The sequence below is a fragment of the Mycteria americana genome, chromosome 3 (assembly GCF_035582795.1).
Source record: "Mycteria americana isolate JAX WOST 10 ecotype Jacksonville Zoo and Gardens chromosome 3, USCA_MyAme_1.0, whole genome shotgun sequence".
NCBI lineage: Eukaryota > Metazoa > Chordata > Aves > Ciconiiformes > Ciconiidae > Mycteria > Mycteria americana.
The window spans coordinates 17,705,812-17,727,623 of record NC_134367.1 but is presented as its reverse complement, the minus strand read 5'-3'; the positions used below and the strand labels follow the sequence as shown (position 1 = coordinate 17,727,623).

At 42.6% G+C, this 21,812-nt stretch overlaps 1 protein-coding gene across 1 annotated transcript in view; it reads right to left on the bottom strand.

The window, feature by feature from the left end:
• ADAM17 (ADAM metallopeptidase domain 17) overlaps window positions 1–20,545 on the bottom strand; it is a 34,857-nt gene extending 14,312 nt beyond the window's left edge. The window contains exons 1-7 of the mRNA XM_075497972.1: window positions 20,300–20,545; window positions 7,912–8,044; window positions 6,280–6,413; window positions 5,289–5,377; window positions 3,011–3,179; window positions 2,064–2,194; window positions 222–311 (exon numbers count right to left, since the gene is read on the bottom strand). Coding sequence (XP_075354087.1) covers window positions 222–311; window positions 2,064–2,194; window positions 3,011–3,179; window positions 5,289–5,377; window positions 6,280–6,413; window positions 7,912–8,044; window positions 20,300–20,399 — 846 coding nt within the window. The 5' untranslated portion in view covers window positions 20,400–20,545. The remainder of the gene's footprint in view (window positions 1–221; window positions 312–2,063; window positions 2,195–3,010; window positions 3,180–5,288; window positions 5,378–6,279; window positions 6,414–7,911; window positions 8,045–20,299) is intronic.
• Window positions 20,546–21,812: the final 1,267 nt, after the last annotated feature.

Genomic DNA, 21,812 nt, shown 5'->3' with positions numbered 1-21,812 from the left:
TCCCGTCTCAAAAGCTGCAAGGAACTGAAAATGGGCATGCTGCGTCAAATCATTAACACAGCATCTTGCCAGAGGCGATTTCAGCGTGCTCCTGGCTGGAGTTAATAATGCAGGATTTGATGATTTTAGCTCTAATCCAGATAAAATAATCAGAAACCTTGATATCCAAAACATGTTCTTATCCTTTAAGTTAGAAACCTTTTGCATAGTTCAGTGAATACCTGCTCTATCTGTATGCCGTACCCATTGAAGGCTCCATTGTCCCAGGAAGTATTTCGGTAGATGTCATCTACTCTGTCTATCAATTCAATCTATGTAGAAGAGAAAAACAAGTTATTTAGCTCCAAGCTTTCATGTAATAAAGTTCAAGACACTCACTTATCTAGAAACACTCACTTCAAACTAAAATTGAACCTTATATAACATAATAGACATACTCACTGATCCAAAAACAACAGCACTTGGATCCAGAGACTATTATCAAATATCCCTGAAAATTTTCCATCATAAGAAAGCAGTACAAGCTTTCCCATTTATCACTTTCATTTGTGTAGTGGGAAAGCGATAATATTAAGAACAAGACATCTTGGGAAATGCTTTGTTCACATACTAGTTTTCCAGGTTTCTTTGAGGGGAAGGGCAGAGGAGGGAGTTGTTTTTACTGCTTTGTTTTAGCACAATGCTTAACTAGTTTAACTGACCCAAGGCCTGCTTCCCTCTCCCAGCCAAAAACCTATTATTTTCCTCATTATGGTTCAAGCACGAATTTCCAGAAAGACTCTTGTCAGTGCTCGCTATCAATACCTCCCTTTCCACGCTGTTGTCATCATCTTAAAAAACACCCTCTACTACATATAAGCCATCAAACTTGCTCAGAATGAAAAGTGACATTCAGAGCCGCTACATAATAGTTTATGCTTTAGTTTTCCAATCACTGTGTTGTTTACAGTACACATCTACCCAGGAAACACAACAGTAGGTTAGCCTGGAAGAGTCATGCGTCAGATGCTGAGATAATAGCATCTCTGCAAATACACGAATTGAGGCTCCGTTACCTGGGGAATGTAAACATTTCTGGGGACAGAAAGGTCAAAAAGCCAAAGATGGAACAGAGTGATTAGCATTTCAAAGATTCAGGCTCAGAAAGAGACTCTTGACAAACAATAGGTCCCCAAAAGTGGTTTCATTTGGTTTTGCCTTGAGTCCCCAAACCCATACTCTCCACTTCTGCTGAAAGGCTGTGGGGTGGGCATTCTATTTCACAAAAACTTTTCAGGTAGACAACCCCATTGTACTGGTTTTGGCTGGGTTACTTGGTAACCATTACACATGATGGAGCCCTGCTTTCCTGAGAATGGCTGAACACCTGCCTGCTGATGGGAAGCGGTGAATTAATTCCTTATTTTGCTTTACTTATTAAACTGTTTTTATCTCAACCCAGAGCCGTCTCACCTTTACCCTTCTGATTCTCTCCCCCATCCCACCAGGGATGAGTGAGCAAGCGGCTGGGTGGGGCTGAGCTGCCTGCCAGGGTTAACCCACAACAGCCCCGTACAACCAAACGAATTGTTTACTGCACCTGCTTCAATTTTACTGCACCTGCTCCAATCGTTCTGGACAGAGAATCCTGGAAGAATTGGGGGGGGGGGGGGGGGAACCACCCATACAAGTTGCTTTTGCCTCTCATATAAGCTTTAAACATGCTTGAACTTTAAAGATGCTTGGATCATTTGCAGTGGAATTCAAAATCCAGGAGATTCTAAAGCTCTGACTGGAAAAAGAACATTTCTTAGGCAGAAAATAGCATAAGCCACAAGAAGTACGTGAAGGGAATGGATTTGGTTATAAATGAAACTTGAAGACTATTTAACTACAGATCACCATTAGAAAATATTTTTAAAGCATGATTTAGCACTTTTCCAGGTAAAAAGCACACACAGTCACGATGTAAATACATATGCTGTAGAAAAGTAGTATAAGCTCTATGTTGTTTTACCTACTGAATCACTATTTTTTTTTCCTCCATTTACTCCACCAAATTGCAACAGAGTATATTTACTTACCAAATAGTTTATAGTAGTACTCTCTTCCCCACGGCCCATATACTTGAAAAAACGATGATCTGCCACTACCAACATCTTGCACGTGTTTTTGGAGTTCTCTGGAACAGCTCTTTTCTTCCGATGGATGCTCACTAACGTGAACATTTTAAATACAATTAAATAAACACTCAATAAACTGCTGCTGCTGTGTTTATTACCCTTATTTAAGACATGAATGTGAGTTTGGGTGGGTTTTTGGGGAGAGTGGGGGGATGTTTGGTTTTGGGTTTGTTTTTTGTTGTTTGTGTTTGGTTTGGGTTTTTTCTTATCTTTTTTAATAATTATTCTTAAATTTTGTCTTCATAACAGTCCTTAAACTTGTTGTAAGGAAAGGAACATATAGTAGTGAAATTGAGCTATTCAACAGATTTACCTACAGAGCTTTTACGGTCATCATCTCAACCTTAACACCTCTCCTCCTCCTGTTCCTAGTCATTATCCCCATCTCTGCTGCCACAGCTGAGGACAGAGGAAAGAGGGACCCAAAACTCTCAAAAACCCATCATAGCTCAAGATGGATTCTTAGAATGACCACCAAGGCCAAACAGGTCCTGCTGCACAGTAGTATAGTGTTGTTTTAATGTTCGCCTACATTGCTGCCAGCTATCACAACAAACACTACTTGGCCTGATGAAATACCTTCCCCTCCTTAGCCTACACTTTGGTAGGGCCAAACATCCTCTCAACAAGCCAGGAAGAAACAATGCCCCTAGCAACAGTTTCTTCCTTCCATCAGTTGTTGGGGCTTTTTTGGATGGGGAGCAGGCATGAAGAGGAATGCTGCTTTAATAGTTAAACTAGAAGTAGCGACACAGATTATTGCCCAGGTTCTGATCTTACTTGCCTACACAGCCAGGATTCAAGCATTCATCTCAAAGATGCTGTTCTCCCAAGGTACGGACACTTACCTTCATTTTGCTTCCTGTCTTCCAGTCCTTTTGGCAACAGTTCTTCTTCGTTCAGCTTTAAATAACCACACACTTTGGGGGACTGCAATCGCGAGAAATCTTTAATATCTTCAGATCTGTAGACCAGCAGTCTTTCATCTTGCACATTATCTACAAATCTCCACAGTGGCTGACAGCACAAGAAAAACAGAAATGCAATTCGTTAGGAACACAGTGAATGCAAAGACTAAGTCTATATAAGTGAAAATTATATTTATGTACCATCAAATCTCCACACCTTTATGCATGTACACACACACAAATACATTGGACTACAATAATTTCACCCACGGCAATATGTCTACTGATAAAACGACATCCCCAAGAAAGCCAACAGAATTCAGCTCTCTTATGCTACACAGGCATCCAAAAATTTAATATCATCTCAACAGAGCAGCAGCAGCCACCTGATAAGGCTGTAGAACAGACGGGATTTTTCTTCCCCTCCAGAATATGGGCAAGCTGAGGCAGCATCTCAGGCTTCTCCACTCCCTCCATAATAGTACGGAGACTGGCACAGCCAGGGAGGAGATGCTTAGACTATGCTAACAAACGTATTGACCAGAAGCACAGGAGCTGGCAGATACCAGAGAAGAACCAAGTACACAGCAGAACACAGTCTTCACAGCAGACGGCAGGCTCTTCAATGTTCAATAGCTACCCAAGTCACTTATAAGCATGAAAATTTCTCCAAAAGCAAAGAAAACAAGAAAACCATGAAGTCCCACAGTTCTCCTAAGTCCTATAGCGGATGCATACTGACCATCTTTTTTTTTTTTTTTTTTAACCAACACATCCCTATTATTATCTGTACATAACAGCTACAGCAACACCACCAAATACAACATGGCTAGGGTCTGTTCTTTGGGCAAGACCAAACAGTACAGACTGCCCATGTCCACAGTGCAGAGCACTTGGGTCTGGGTCTCCTCTGGCCCTTAGGCAGTGGCCTTTCAACTTCAGACAACTATTATTTAGCATACTGTGCTTTCGGTTCACAGCAAAAAGGTCCTGAATTGCAAAGGCTGTGCTTGCCCTGCAGCCATGTGTCTATAGTGCAAAACTGAGGGCACACATTTTGCATCCTAGGGCAAGGCACGAGGGCACCAGGGGTTTATATGAAGGTCCGCAACCTTTCTGAATGGTGCAGGAGGAACACGAAAGCAAAGGAAGGCAATGGTGGAGTGGTTTTGTCCACGCTGCCTTTTGGGAACGGTCTCTGGCACACACCATCTTTGGCTGTGCACGGGCATCATCTCATCCAGGGCTGGTTAGGGGCCAAAGCTGACCCTGTGATGCTAACAGCTAGACAGTGTGGGCAAGCCAGAACCTCCAAGCCACTGCCTGCCTTTATTTAGCTGTACAGACACAGCCAGTGAGCAGCAAGGGGGTTGGCTACGTGGGGAACTGAGATGTGCTTATATTACTCTGGACCACAAACACAAAAATGCTTTAAACCACAATCAAATGGCTACTACATGCTCTTAATGCAAAACACAAGCACAGCAGTTTGGGTATTCCAATCACATTTTCATACTTTAACATGACTGGATTTCCCAGGTTTACCCATAACTGCACATCCTTGGATTTGAAGACATTGTATTGTTTGAATACAATATCCATATAAAACTCAGCCATAATTACTGCTATTCAGCCATTCTAATACAGCTTATGTCTGGGAATATACTGCACTGAACAACTCATTAGGATAGTCTCTAATTATATATTTGTTGAATATTTTTTTTAAACCAATAGTTTAAAATAACACAAGCAATGAAAATGGTGAAAAACAGAAACAAGGGAGCAAGAAAAATTACCAGATTTTCAAATAAAGCTCTAAGAATGGGAAAAATTCCAAGATGTAACAAGCCAAAATTTCAGAAAGCTCAGACCTTAACTCTGCTCAGAAGGCTGCACTCTGTTATTCTAGAGGACATAATCGCCACTAATTACTAATGTTATACCATTTCTGTTTCTAAAGCCCTTTCCTGTTTAAAACATTCCTTCTCCCTGATGTATCTAAAACACGCAAGTGTCAGAGAATGTCACTCACTGATAAAACTCAACACTTGCGAGATTCAAATTGGTTTCACATTTCCCTCCCTCCTCACACCAAAACAAACACCACCACCAAGTCTATTCTGAGCTACAGGGTGTCAATGTGACTAACTAGAAAGAGAAACACCCACAAGGAAAAAGAGATGATTGTTTGAATATTGCTTTCAACCGTAAAGCGTACCTCTATATTGTATTCTTCTCCGTCAGTATTAATTCTTACTGTAAAGTCTTCATCCCCAATATGTGCCACAACCTTGGAATTATGCTCTCCTTTAACATATGCAAGGAAAAATGAAATTAATTCAGCTCTATTTGCATGCACTCCTGCACAGACACCTTTTTTTTTTTAAACTGTTTTTAAACTTCAAGCCAAATTACCTTCCTCAGTCCCTGAAGAACACTATACTGTCCAGTTTAAAAAAAGAAATGAACCAGTACTCCCCCCTCAACCTTAACTTTTGAATGGTCATAGTGATCAAGACTCAGATTTAACTGTTAATTTTGCAGAAGGTATTGAGATGGCAGTGGGGATTAGTAATAGGACACAGAATATTTCTGCCAAGAAAAGCAGCTTGCATCTTACTACTATCAGACAGCAGTTTTATGGCATCAGCTTGCATTCCAGTGGAAAAGACTTTCACCACATCACAAAGGCAACGTAAAAATCAAAACAACTGAGCGGAAGCATTAGTGTTGGACTACAGTAGAGCAAGATACCCTTTCTTTACAGAAAAGTAGTCTACAAAGAACCATCTTAAAGTCTTTTAATATAACAATCTGGGCAACACTGCATCACCACTAACTACCTGGACTTTGTGTTCTGGGACAAGGAATATTCAAGTCCTACATTCCAGCTGGAATTAAAGCCACCATCATCATTTAAAAAAAAAAAATAAAAATCACAGGCTGCTGCTTGAGTAAATTATACCTTTGTGTTCTGCCAAACTAAACAGAAGAGTCCTATCTTAGAACCTTGGTGCAATAGCTCAAAAAAACCCCAAACCAACCACAAAATCAAAACCAGAAAACCTGAGGAGCATGAGAATTAAGTTTACTTGTTCATTCTAACCATATCTGATGAAAATGAGAGCAATACACCATTTACTTTGGCCAAGAGACTCATGCAAAGCTGTGCTTTCTCAGCACTGACACACAGTCTAGTCCATACTAACCAACAACATGTCCGATGAAAAAGTCTTGCCATTGAACACGATGCTCCTTTTCCTTGCCTTCACCGTCCACAATTAATGCTTGAAATTTTTCTGAAAAGTGTTCAGCAGTTGCAGTTAAGTATAATTTAAAGTGCCTGTAAAAGAATTTACTTCCATTTATTTTTAAGCAAAGTATACATATCACAGATACATTCAGCTTCCATTTTACTGAGGGTCCGAAAGAAGTTAGAAAGCGTTAATTCTGATAAGTAGGCTAGAAAAACATATACTGTGTAATTCATAACTGTAAATATTTTTAAAGCATCAAAGATGTTTAATAAAAAAAATTAAAAAAACAACAAAACAAACCAACCAACAAAACCCAAAATCCAAAACAGTCACGGTTTGCTTACGATGCACCTTCTCCATTTGCAGTCAAGCTAAACCAGTTACTGGTAACTATTTAAAGAAAATCAGACCAAGGAATTTGTTAATCTATTTTAAATTAAATTATCTTAGAGTTCTTATTTTCTGAAATAATACAGTCAGAAGACCCTAAACAGAAATCGGAACTCTGTAGATTTTATGATGCATTGTCACAAAAACTAAAGGCTATCCCAAGAAGTAAGTAGAGAACCTTCTCTGGAAGGAGCCTCATGGGCTCTTGGTTTATGTGGGCTTTTGGTCAAAGATTTTTGGTATGCCCCTCTGCAATTATTCTGTAATTATCATTGGCAGTATTGCAACCTCACCATAAAGTCAGGGTACATGAGGCAGTGCAAAACAAGGACAGCCAGACATCTGATCCCATTAACCTTTTATACTTGCTACTTAAAAATTACTCCCTCTAAACATTTAGAGATGAAAAAAATATGCACAACTTGCATGACAGTTGTAGTTGTAGATGACAGATGAGGAAGGCACAGGAGAACACAGTAGACAAAGATGTCAGATGAACAAAATCAACCTACACTTGTTAATATAAAGCATTATTCTCACCCTGCTCTCCTATTTCAGATTCACAATTTCAGCACTAAAATACCTGTAAGGCACTTTTCTGACACTCAGAATAAAATCCCTACAACCTTCATGCCTGCTCTCTTCTATGTCTCCTTTCCCTTTCACCTGTGCTTCTATTTCCCATCTTATTAAAAAAAAAAAGATTAAGTGTTTTATTGAATGGGAAATTTACACTCAGTAGGAAGAGGATTAAACCTCCATAAAAAAACCCAAACCAAACAAAAAAACCCCAATAAATCTCTTGGGCAGCACACCACACACACTGCCCAAACTGAAGGCAGAGATTTTCAAGAACCAGAGGACAGTCAAGAAGTATGATAATGCTGCCAGATGAGGTCTCAGTGGGATCCAACCCAATCAGTGGAAGCAATCTTCATGAAACTAAAGCTAAGAACAAAGCAAAAGAAATCTTAAGTCACTGCCACTTCAGCAAACAGAGTAATACAATGCAATTTATTTTTCTGTTTCCTCTGAGCCTCTCTGACGTCATATAACCATGCAGATCACTAACTTAGAAGAACTGGCCAGTCATGACAGAAAACAAGATAACTATTTCTGGGTTTGGAACTGTGCATTATTCATCACAAACTGAAGGAAAATATTATGCTATTTCATTGCTGATGATTTAATTACCTTTGCAGGGCTGAAAAACTTAAGAGCCTCTCTACGTGTGTCTCAGGCTGCAGGTCCCTCTTCTTCAGTGAGTGTTGCTGGATGCTAGACTGAGAAAGGATGTCATAGTCTGAAAGCATGGACTCAATCGTGTCTGGAAGAACAAGGAAAGTTTTAGTTTCAAGAGACTCTCTCTTTCACAAACGCACACATAAAACAGCAAAACAGAGCTTCCCGTTTCAACAGCAAGACCACAGTTTGCTCTAATTTTAGGGTAACTATTGTACATTTCTGTAAAGGTGCATTTTGTGTAGGCAAGTAGAAATCATAGTGCGAGACAAGACATGATCTGAGAAGCAAACAAAGAATTTAGTTTGCTTCTTATAGCAATTTTTGAGCAACCAACTCATCATTTTTACTGCCACAGCTGTGCAGGGCTAATACCCTCCCTGGCTGCCCCTGGAAACTAAATGGGAGAGAACATCCCCACTTCTCTGGATTGAATCACGCTCCTCCTCACCTGCTGGTCCCCATCCGAGTCTGAGGAAGAAAATAATTTAACCTAGGAAACTTCTACTAAAGTCACTGCCGATCAGGACTGCATTGACTACCTTTCTGTCCAACAGTAGCCAGAAAACAGACGTCTGCGTAGCATAATCAGTCAGAAGTAACTAAAGACGCACCTCATATGAGGCACCTCCAGGTACCCTGGTTTCCCAACACCTTACCACCGTGCAAAACTCCTTTGATTTCCCTACTCAGAACACGAGAACGTGTTCAGAGCAGGGAGACCAAGGGCCCAAACCCCTATGGGGAGCAGCACACAAATTACAAATTCAGGTCACTATTCCGTAGATGCTTCTACCATTAACAAGTGCACAATCCCGGCCGCCAACTGTGTTTGACTCTTGCTGATAAAGCCTCCTGCTGCTTTGTAAGGCATCCCTTTGCCAGGAGCACCCACCCGCACTCCTCCTCTCCGGAGCACCCGGCGAGACACCCGACAACCACCTTCGCTGATCAAGCTATTTACAGCCTTAAATAGAGGCCCTTATTCCCACATCACCATCTTCCTTCTCTGCCAGAGGCGTTCACTCTTTTCACAGCACCAAATGAGGAGTCAGCTGTGTTTTACAAGAGGCAGAAGCACTCATCCAGTCTTTATTAAAAAAATTCCCCTTTTTTTCTCCTCCATTTCCAGTTGTGCTTCTAAACCAGACATGATAGCTACCAAAGTGGGTTTTCATTAACAAAGACGGCCTTCCACTTCTTCAGAGCCCCTGATCACTAGCTTATACCACCCAGCCAAGTAACCTCACCCATTTTATTGGACTTTTAAGTAAGCAGCACCACTAGTAAGCTCAGTGTTACTAGCTCTTGTGCAACAAGCCAAGATTGCCGACTTGAAATCTAAATTGGTATAGCTCCTGAAATATATATTTTTTTTTAAACCTGACACTCAGTACCATCATTTATCCCCAAATACATGCCTCTGAAGCCCAAGAAAGCCTTTAAGAACAGGCGCACTGTTTGGGCCAAGGCAAGAACCTCACTTTTTCTTTTGCGAGGGGGCAGGTGGGGAGAATTAACCACCAGTGTATGTGCACACATGTGCTTGTGTACACTGGAAGTGAGGGACCTGCAGAAACAAAGATGACCCTCACAGCCCTCTTGGCCCCGCACCAGACCTCCCAGCAAAGTGATGGATAGGTGACACGGCTGCCTTCTCGTGCAGCAGAAGCCACCGAGCAGTGGCTCCCAGGCTTCTCCCTCCCTGGCTGCCCCTCCCCTGCCGTTGAGCAACACAGGAAGGGCAGTGCAGTTGCAATTTCCTGATTTCTGTTTACAACCCACAGGTTGAGAGCACCTGCAATCGATTACCATACGTTTCGGGTTATATGCAAAGGCAAGTTTCCACCACCTTCCTTCATGTTGTGGTTTTTTTTCCCTTTATGTGCCCAGTTGCTGCATGTCAGGCAGCACCTTCATCGTTAGCTTGCCACATGCTGCAGAGGTGGTTCACTAGAACCACGCAGTGAGCAAACACCTAAAACCCCCCAAAACATCCCTTTTCTTTAAAAGCCCGTTATAATTCATTGCTTATGGTCTGGCACCTGCCCTCATCCAGAACCACCTGGGAGGAAAGTAGGGACAGGCAGGGAAAATCAATTCTGAAAAAATCTCATTAACTGTCTAGTCCTAAATTCTTTTAATTAAACCTGAGATTCTTTCAAAACACTCACCTAGAGCAGACCCCTCAATTAAAGTCAACATTGATATATGGGATACCAAAAGTTGGTTCGTGATACAGAGCAAGCGTGTGGTACGTGGGCCACAAAGCAAGAGAGGTGTGGTACCACCACTGCACTGCTCCGGGACTTGCCAAGCACAATGTCAGCCCAAGAGGCACAAGCTCAACTGCAAAACACTACTCCTTCTGCCCCTTTCCACCTCTGCCTGCAAAGTACAGCCCAGAACCAGGGGAAGGTCAGCCCAAAGAGCAAGAAGCAGCTGCCACTATGGCCAGACAAAATGTCTCAGTTTCATGGCAAGAGAACTGAGAAGTCTGCTAAAGAAATTAGGTTTTTTTATTTGGTAGGCAAGGAGAACTTCAGAAGTCCTGCTCCACCTCAACACACACAAACACCCTTCTGGAAATGCCTCACAGAGACACGGGAAGGGTAGTAAGAACAAGACCTGCAGAGCTGATGAAGATGAGTAAGATGATTCTGTTAAAGTAACAAATGAAACACAGGACACTCCTAGTTCCTGTAACCCTGAAACAAGAGTGCACTTGTTCCTATTTCCTCTTACCCTTCCTAAATTTGTTTGCTTTTAATTTTACTTGCGACATAAGTAAAGACTTAAGACATGCTGCTGCTAGACATAAATCTGTGAACTAGTTCGGGTATCAGACAGATGTGGAAAAAATATATTGGTAATACACTGAAACCAAAATTTTTCTGTAAAGTTTTCATACTGTGAAAAATTAATCCACTGTCATGGCTTATTGAAAATAAAAGATGAAATGTCATTATTTTAAACAAAATACAGAACTGTACAGAGTCCAACTGTACAGCAGTCTGTGGATGGGAGTCACAGCAAGTGTATACTTGACTACTTTTTATTCAAGTTTAATAATCTTTCTGGCATTCCTTCCTCATTATCTTCACTACGGTCCAAGAGCCATTTCCCATGGGCTTCAACAGCACCAAGCTGACTCAGGTTTTCCCAAAACACTTTCCTGTGGTTCTTTCCCTTCTGGCCCCTCCTAGATTTCTGCATTCCTCTCTTTTCAGAGAAGGACACCTTAATCTCATCCTGCTATCCCAAATATTTATTTATTTATGATCGCCAGCCTTCACCTCATTGCACCTTCTCCCCTGAGGGGAGGCACCTCGCCAGAACACACACATCTCAGGTTTGTAAAAGAAACTGGGAAGGAACATCGGTGACAAAGATGATACCCCAAAGTCCTCAAGGAGAAATCCACAGCAGTGACTTTACCTCTGCTCCCAGCTTTGAACTCATGAACTGTTCCCTCCTTTTCTTCCACCTTGTTTCAAGACTAAAAGCCTACTGCCACTAGCCTTTGCAACTTGTAAGACACAGGAAAGTATCTTTTAAGTAAATTATGGGCCAGTACGCATTGCAGCAGGCTACTCCAGCAGCAAAGAGCTCAAGAATGTGCTGGGCAGCAGCTTAGCTCACCAAGTTGGAGGCCACCACATATTTTTTAAAAGAGGTTTCTCTTCAAGTGCTCAACTACCAATTCAAATACCAATGGCATCCTTCTCCAACCAGCTCAGCTTTCATAAGCAGAACAGTAAATTCCCATGATCTCATGCCCAGCCTATTGCCCAGAAAGCAACAAGTAAATGTGGCAAGTCAGCCATTTCATAAGCATTCTTTTGAACCACATTATTTATAGAAAGGTTAAGCTTATCTAGACGCATGAAGTTTTAACACAGAAGATGTAAACATAAGATCCAAGAATATTTAAAAACATTACTTTCAGGATTTAAAAATTACCACAAAAACATCAGAGGGGTTTGCAGGAATGATTGCAGTTATTTCTCCAACCATCCCAAAGGGAATAAAAGCAGAAATTTGACAGAAATAAATCTCCTGTCAAAAGGTACTGGGATGGGGTGACAAGCCTACAGAGAGCAGCCCTAGACCAAGAACAGCAAACATGCCTGGGGAGGAGTTTGCTGTGTGACTGTTAAATCATTGGCATCTCCAAGTCTGAAAAAAGGGCTTCAGCCTGTATTTTGTGGGGCACTCGTTGACTACAACCCAGGTACTGATCTCGAGCTGATTTCCAATGGATATCAAATGCTTAACAAAAGCTTGTGAGCAACTAACTAATAACAACAGAAGGGCACCATATTCTTTATTGTTATTATTTATTTTTTTATTCTTCAAATGATGCTCCTCTTCATACATAAAAATATTCTAAAGTAACCAAATGTAGTAACTTCAAATATAATTCACAGCCTCAGTCAGAATTTGGACCAGGAAACACAGACTGGAGTCTTTCCAACCTTAACCATATGAGCTAAAGCAAGTCTCCATCACCCTACATAAAACAGCTGCCCTTGTGTTTGTGGTAACAGCCGGTTACCGGCTGCAATATAGTGGGATCGTTTGACTGGAGCACCATTCCAGGGAGGGCTTATGGAGAACGCCAATATATTCATACCTCAATATATTCATACCTCAACTAGGCACACAAACTGTCTTCACCAGGCAAGAGGTGATGCGGTCATGCCTAAATGTTTATGGGTACCTTCTCTAAACAGTTTACACTGCTTTTAGGAGACTGTTGATGAAGAGGACGAGTTGAGGAGATCCATCTGTGGGAAAGCTGTTCCATAACAGCTCATTAGACATGCTGTTAAATCGTTCTCCAGTACATCTGGTATAGAGCCATTGCCAAAGACAGAAAACAAAGTAAATTGAAACACCCATGCGAAACAGCCTATGCTTTTAACAGTTTAGATCAATCATGTTTACCTGTTTCCACCAAAGAGTGGCTGCTGTTTTGCTCATCGAGTATACGTGAACGGAAGAACTTGTGTGAGAAACGGGTTCAAAGCAAGAACCAAATCTATGTCAGCCTGCTTATACACCGTAACAGGATAAAGGTTTACACTCTGTTTAAACACATTTCTAGACAAACCTGTTAGTAAGAATGGCCAGCCACATCAGCATTGCCGAATGTTCTAAAAGGCATGTTTTTGACTTGATCCCAACTGCACCAAACTTGCTAAACCACGTGAGACAACAAGGTGCCCAAATTCAGTTAGTCACCAGCGCAGCACAGACAAAGCCTCGGGGTATGGTTACACAGACCTCGCACTGGGAAGTAAGGTAGGCTACCCATTTACTGTCTACCAGCTACTCCATGGTATACTTTTCCTGCAGTACACAGGGTAAACTGCTCTGTACTTACCACACGTTGAGAAGTGCCCAATGATAGATACCATGAAAACTTAACAACCTACAAAACACCCTTTAGCTCATCTCAGGAAAGACTTGTTCATATAGCTACACCCTTATACTACTGCAAAGTTTTTTTCCCTACAGTAAAACAGACATCTGTTTCTGGACAGTGCAAGTATGTCCTTAAGGGTGCAAATTCTGTTTAGCAGAAGCCGTACAGATAATTAAACTGCTATTTCTGTTGGTTTTGAATACAGTTGAATACCCCCAATGGTTCCTACATGTTACCTCACACACTTTCAACCTTGCAAATTTTCTCCTTCACTAAACACAATTTAAATAGGGACCAGTGAGGAAAAACATTTATTCTGTTGGACCTGTTATTTAATAACTCAGTCTGTTCTATCAGTGAAAGCAGAAAGCACTTTTTGAAAAAGAGAACGCAATATCCTGCTCAAATATTGACATTATAAAAAATAAGGAAGCCCCCTAAATTAACATCCTCATATTCAAAGTAAAACAAGGGTAATACAGCTGTCTCATCTCAAACCAGAACAGCATCATATGACTCAATGCTTAAAAAAAAACCAACCCCAAAATCACATGCTTTCATATATCCTGCAGACAAGAACAGCCAAGTCACAGGATGTAGTCTTCTCTGGAAACAGATCATTTGTCTGGCTCTCCAAAACCTGTCAGCCTCACTACTGTGCTTAGATACCACACCACAAAATCCTGCTGTGTCACAAAATAAGTTTGAGTGGAGATGATTCTAGGTAGAGGCTAATTACTGTCTGGGCTACACTTCCGAGACCAACCCTTTCTCCCCCAACCACAGGCAGAACTTTACGATTTCAGTTAACAATCTGAAAAGGTGAGAAAAGAAACCAGTGAATGCAAGGGATACCATGTTCTTGTTCAACACCTCAGTAATTACAGATCAGCAGTGAGTGGGTGGCAGCTATAGGTGCCTCCCTGCATAACAGAGCCCCCTTCCCACCCCTTAGTCCATGTACCTACGTAGGTTAAAAATGCAAGTATCAAGGAGAAAAAAAAAATACAAATAATGCATATTAAGAGCAGCACAGGAAGACAAGGATGGATACTGTGAAGAGATGCAGGGCACGAGTGACAAATACGTTCTAAAAAGCATACAAGCTGCAGGCTGGCAAGCAGTACGTTCGCATACATCTGCAAGAATAAAAGACATCAGGAATACCATCAAAACCATTGAGAGGGCTGCAGGATATCCCCAAAACAAGCAAGCTGGAGCGTGGTATATGAAATCTGTAGAACAGGACAGCAGGAGGTACTGCTCTTTGTTAAAGAAACCTGGCTTGGTTAACCTTTTATTACACACAGTAAAGGACTTCCCTTGATCAGTCTGGGAAACAGGCAAACTCGGACTCCCGCAGTTTATAAAAAAGCTAGGGGAAAAAACAAATCAACCTGTTTTATAACAGAAGTTAAATATAAAGTTCTATCTCAAAGATAAATCTCTACTGACTACTAAACACATAATTAAATCCTGGTGTAACGTTAGAGTGCAATCAGGAGAATGCTGTGCTGAAGAGCTGGCTGGCTGCACCTCCTCGCTCGGCCCTTCCAGCCGCAGAGCAGAAAGCCATGCCGGGGCTTTTGCACACACGCAAAAAAAATTCCAGAGTAGCAGAAATGTGAAACTGAGATGAGTCACTGCTGCTATCAGCAGTGAACAGCAGCAGTGAAGTTGTCAGTTTTTACAGTGTGTGTGTGGGGGAAGGAAAATAAAACCACTCCAAATCTTGAATGCAAACATGAGCTTTACTTTTTGGCTGCTTAAAGGTCAGACCAAACTGTTGCCACTGAAAACCAAACTCACACTGAGCACTTGATTATGTTCTCCTTACAAAAATCTTGCAATAGTGAAGGGTAATTCTTAATAATTAGAATTTAATCTAGTGTTTATATTCTTCATTTTGTTGACTTTGAGTACTTCTCTCCAGAATTACACTTTTATCACATTTTCTTTTTTTTTTATTTTTCAGTTGGAAACAGAAACATTGACCAATTCACATCAACAAAAGAAAACAAACCCAAGAAGCACACTTTAAAATCTTGATACTAAGTACCTCCACAGAACAGACTGCCAATCCACAACACAAAAACCACATTGATAATTTGCATTCTGTAAGGCCATGTCTACATGAAGCATTTGCTGCTGATACAGAGACAAAGCGTACAGAAGACTGTATCTTTATCACTTAGCCTGTAATACCACCTATGGAAACACTGCATCTACAAATTCCTGCAATGATTTTGAAATAATCCCACAGCATCCCAGGCAGGTATCACATGCTGCTATTAGGCTGTGTATTCTTGGATTCTCCTCCATGTGGTGCACGGTGAGATACATACTCAACCTTCAGCTTGGAGTCAAACTGCAAAACCAGCTCAATCCAAAACAGTTGTCTTGCTTTGAAGGATATTAAAATGGGATAAGAAACAGTAAGAAAAATGGCAGACTACGGTAGGAAAATTAGTCATTTGGCCCTTACCTAGGTCTTGCCTTAGTCTCCAACAGATGCTTCAGTCCAGAAGGACTAAGTTTAATCTTGCATAAGGATTTTGTCACTAATTATCCCAGTGCACACTCTTGACACTGAGCTAAACTTCCAACCCCTTAACTCTTCGGCAGCCAGTTATGTTCCTGGCCTTACGGACTTCCTGCGCTTTGTCACACCAAGTGTGAAGCAGAATTCAAAACTGACTGCGAATGATTCTATGCTGCCCTCTGTATCACTCAGTTCCCCCAGTTTATTCATCAACACCACTATCATTTGTTTTTTTTTCACTCAACAACTTTTAAGTTCTAGTCTTTTGACGTGCATTACATAGGTTTGTACCAAACCATTTATAATGGGTCATTTCTTCAGCTCATGCAGTTTGTTTTGAGTTCTGCGTGGTATTTGAGCAGTGTGGAGAAAAAAAACAATTCAAGCCCAGGTTATCTGCTTCAGATTTTATTAGTGCAATATAGCAGGTAGAAAAAGACCACCAGTGAGTGATTCAAAGAACATAATCTGCCCAGGATAGGAACAGCTATCTTATTTCTTTTAGCTCCCTCCTAGCTTGTGATAAAAAGATCTCACTCAAAACAGGTAACAGTAGAGTAAGACGCATTTTACATATAGACTCTATTCTCGGCAATCCTGGATACATACTGCTTAGTGGCAGCGCGCTACTAACACCACTGTGTATTAGTAGTAAAACAGATTCAAGCACTTCTGTAGATATATTCAGTGATATATTCAACAGCACAGAAGCTGGGTATTTGCACTGCTGTTCTTTTCAAGTACATTAAGCCCCGTTATCATTCAGATATGTCTGAGCTCTAAGACAAACAGGATTAATGTTTAATAGTTATAAAAGGTTATCTTCAGATATAAACAATGGAGAGAAAAAAATGTTTAAAAGTTGACATCAGATTTTCAGAGGAAAAACTATAATAACAGTCATTGTATTGACTACTAGAGTCACACTTCTCCCAGAAATTAATCCCTGCTGTCAATGTTATTAAAAAGAGCACCGTTTCCAGATCATCTAAAAGCCACAAACTGAGACTGATTTCATCTCTCACCTTGAGCACAACCACTACCACCCCCCAACAGGGCAGGTACTTGGACAATCACACTGTGAGCTAGGCTAGGGAGCGGACTCCACATACAGAAAACACCCAAATGCAGACACCCTACCCCTTACCGGGAAAAAAAAAAAAAAAAAAAAAAAAAAAAGGCAATTAGCTTCCAGGCAGCTTAGCTCCATGAATGTGCTCACAGGAATGGGGAAGGGATCAGAAAGCTAAGGCCAGGATTGTGGCAGTCCCAATTTAGATCAGTTTAGACTGCTGGAGCACCACACCCTAAGATTACTTCAGCTGAGAAATGCTGGGAAATGACCCCCATCTTTTTATCTACTTATTCTATTCTTTGTCAAATTCTACTTTTCACTGTATAATCATTTTTTCCTTCCTGAAAAACTGAACTTTTAGAGAAACAAGCAAGAAAGTTCTTAATAGAAATCACAAAATGGTAATCCTTGAAACTTCCTTAAAGATGCTGCTCGCCAGAAATCTGATTTCGGTTCACAAAACTCAAGCTCTGTGGTTAAACAGAGCTCTCAAAATAGCAGTGTTGAAGTTATTAGAAGGAAAAGATGGTATTTGGGAAAACCAAGCTGTGTGTAAGATGAGGACAAGAGAACTCCAGCAAAAGATGAACATAAAACCACAGTAAAGTAGGCCAAGATATTTTGAAGAGCAGCTTGTAAAAGGCATAAAGCTAATACTTGACATAGCTTTTATTATGTCAAAAGAAACCATCCAGCTAAATAATCAAAGGGGCTTGTAAAACAAGTAAGCTGCAAAGACGACCCCAAGAATGGATGCTAAAGGCATCTCAGTAAGAGAATAATTGACCTTAGCATTCACTGCAGAGGAGACTAAAAAGATCCCTAAAAGCTTGTTTTGATAGGATGAATCTAAAGACCTGCCTCCAAGACTCAAGAAAAGGGGCTTTAGAACAAGCAAAGAGAATGAGCAATAAGTCAACAGGACCTGAATTTATTAACCCAAGAGCTATGAAGCACTGAAAAAATTAAACTGGTCAACTACTAATCGTGGTATGCAAGTACAGTGCCACTGGGCTTGCTGCAGATGATCTGAAAGGTGCTAAGTACAGGACCAGTTTCCACTCCAGGTATCATCTAGGGGCCTAATCAACAAATATGCTCAATGTCCCTACCTGACAAACAGGTAATAACAACAACAAAGTGTGAATTACTAGACCTGTGGCTAAATAAGATACTAGGGAAGTAGTGCCTCATATGTATCAGCATTCTGAAAGAATGAAGTGTGTGGATAAATGTAACAGTTAATGGAGCACACCTGGATTTCTCAAGCTCCCTCACAAAATGCTTTTATATATTGAGTTTACTGAATGACAGAACAAAATGTTTGATGAAATTCAGTGTGTGAAGGTGTGAAATAACACAAGGAAAATAAAGCCTCACTAGATCTACGCACTAAAGTATTTCAGCATAGTTATTACCACTCGAAAATAAAAAATGAAAAAAGAAAGAGATCTTGGAGTTACTATTAAACAACAAAAAAAAGCCAAAACACTACTCAGAAAGAAAACAAACCCAAAAGCATTCCTCACTATAAATCCATGGTACCTTTGTATCACAAATACTGCCTTGCAGTCCTGGTCATACATCTCAAATAAATAAAAATAAAAATCCAATACAAATAGAAGTATATAAACAAAAGTAACAAAGACCAATAATGATATTTTTCCCATACTAAGAATTATTATATAGACTAAGATTTTCCCACTCAAAAAAAAAAAAAGAGAGATTACAAAGGAGACAAATTACATAGGTCTGTAAGTCACTAAAGGTGTGAAGAAAATAGTGATTCTTCCATATTGACCATTTCTGACAAGAGAAACAGTCAAAGTTTAGAAACAGAAGAAAGGAGTTTTTCCTCCATGCAGTATTTCATACAATTGAAGAGCTCATAGTCCAGGCATGGTGGTATGGATGCCAAGAATACAAAAGCTATCAGATAAAGATTACACAAATTCATAGCAGATAGGCCCTTTAGAAGGGATAAAAATCTGACAGCCCAAGATGCAACCTTTGTTTGAGGAGCTCCCTGACCTGCCTGACGTTGAAAGGACACGCTGTGTTTGTTCTGTTTCTGTTACACTTCCTGAGGCATCCACCACTGAACCCTATCCTTCCCAGCTTCCTGCAGTCACCAACTGCTGAGGTCTGCGCAGAACCACAAGTCCACCTCAGGTGCAGGAGGAGGACAGAGGCACAGCCTGGACGCCTGTCAGGAAATCTGCTGAGAGATCTAAGCAAAGAAAGGGGACTTGAAGCAGTCACCACGAGCCATGCCAACTGGAAACAAGACATCTGACTGGGTAAGACATGACCACCGCCTCTCGCAAGAGCTTATCTGCCATTTCAGTGATAAGCTTTTGCTTATCAAATGGAAGTTTGCAACTTCTTCACTCCGAAGTAAAAGTTTAGATACAAAACTGAGTTTATGGAAGTTAAATAAAGCAACGGTTCTCCTGTGTGTTACACTTTCTAGAAGTCACACAGAATCACAGAATTGCACAGGTTGGAAAAGACCTTTAAGATCATCGAGTCCAACCGTAAACCTAACACTACCAAGACCACCACTATACCATGTCCCTAAGCACCTCATCCAAACGTATTTTAAATACTTCCATTCAGCTCCAATAGCTTCAGGCGCTCTCTGCAACGGTGACTGTCCAACCAGAACTATGAAGAGAAGCCATTTATATGATTAGCCTGCCTTAATATAACGCAAACTCCTGTGAGGAAAACTCCATAGCAGACCTCGAGTGTGAAGATAAAGTTGTCTCATCACGCCCCTGCAGAGAGCAACGGCCCCCAAACACTGCCCATCAATGATGCCTTCAGCTAAAGGGGGACCACTGCCACACGGGAGGGGACAGGGCCTACACGGTCTTCAGGGACCCCCACCCCAGGCGCTCCCCAGCGCACACCAACCCACCTGGAGGCAGGCACAGGAACAGGCCGCGGCCTTGCCCACCGCCACGGGCCGACCTTCAGGCGGGTGCTCAGCCAGGCCACAGGGTGCCCAGCTCCTTCCCGTGCCCCACAGCACCGGCCCTGCCCCACATCCCTCCCCCCATTCCCCTCCACTGCTACCCTTGGCAGAGGTGGGTGTGCCCCCCCGCCCCATGGGGATGGTCTCTCCCCACCCCCCCGCCCCTCGGCAGTGGTCTCTCCCCCATCCCAGACATCACCCCATCACTACCGCCCGGCAGAGGCGGGTGTGCCCCTCCCTCCCCGCCCCGCAGCAGTGGTCTCTCCCTCACACCCCCTCCCGAGGCTGCCGTGGTCCCGCCCTGCCCCTTACCGTAGCGCTGCTGCCGGCGCGGCGGGCGCCCCAGCGCCTCCAGCCCGCCCGGCCCCCACAGCAACACCAGGGCAGGGACCAGCCACAGTCGGGGCCTCATGGTCCGGGCGCGGCTCCCTCCTGCACCGTCCGCCCGCTCGTTCACATCCGGTCGGAGAAACTTCGCCCTCCACGCTCCGCCCGCCCCGCAACCCCTCACGCCTTGCCGGGCCCGCCGCCCTCCTGGGCCCGCACCCGGAAGTGCGGCGGCTGCCCGCGGAGCATTGTGGGTGCGGGCGGGGCCGCCATCTTAGGCGGCGGGGGCGGGCGCTGAGGGAAGGGGAGGTGAGGCGAGGCGAGGCCCGGTGGGGGCCCGGCTGCTGCGGGGAGGTTGCGGGGACAGCCCGCTCGCCCGCCCTCGGCGCGACGTGGGCGGTGCCACCGCGGCTGCTTTCTCCGGCAACGGCTGCGCTGTGAGGGCGTGAGGCGCTGGGTGCAGCGTTCCGCCCCCCCCAAGGGCACTCGCTCTCTCGGGCATCCTCACCACGGCGCCCTTACCGGTCTGCTGGAGGGGAACGGGCCTCCCGTCTGCCCCCCTGGAAAGGGAGGGGGCTCCGTGTTTCTGCAGCCCCTCTTTGGGGTGAGCTTGGGATGCAGGCCCGCCCTGGACTCACGTCTTCTCACACACACAGCGATGTCTCATACAGTTGTGTTTGCAACTCGTGGAAGATAGTTTCCTCTCAGTACACGGGAGTAGCTTTAGTAGATTAGCTTTACTAGGTTTTGTGTAGTTTTCTTAGCACGACTGAGGATTGTTTGTGGCAACCAGTACAAATAATGAGTGATGGGTCCGTGAGTCAATTTTCCCAAACAGCACACCTTACTGCGATAAAAACATATGAAGGTGTTACTTGGGTTACAGCTGTGCTGTGTGCCAGTTAATGTTTTCTGAAATCAGCTTGATCTCTTATCTATTTGCAGATGCCTCTAGCAAAGATGGTTGCAAGTGACGTACTCAGCAAAAATGGAGAAAAACCCTCACCATCACCCATCCTGCTTTTTGCCACACTGTTCATTAGTTAACCTGAGACACTTAAATAGCTGCAGCATAAGTAATTATTCCTTATTCAATTTTTCATAAGACACATTGCTTAAACCTAGAGTGTATGCCTCCCAGTTTCTTGTCGCCAAAGATGAGAAGATTATAAGAGGCCAAACAGCTGGTGAAGCTTCCAGTGCGTCCATTTTGAATTTCCAACAATTTGCATCTATTGACTCCCTAAATCAGAGGCAGCATCTTCTTCCTTAGCAGCTCTCAGTGTATCTCCTCCAGACGTTTGTACAGTTGACCCTCTACTGCTTGTAAACTTGTAGCATCCTTAACACCTTGCAGCAGGGAGTTCCACAGGGTAATCACATACATGAAGAATCACTTTCTCTGCTTTCAACGTGACATTTCCTGACCTCATTTGGTGAGACCTGCTTCTTGCTTTGGAAAGGACAGTGAACAATTTTGCTTTCTCCATGCTGGTCA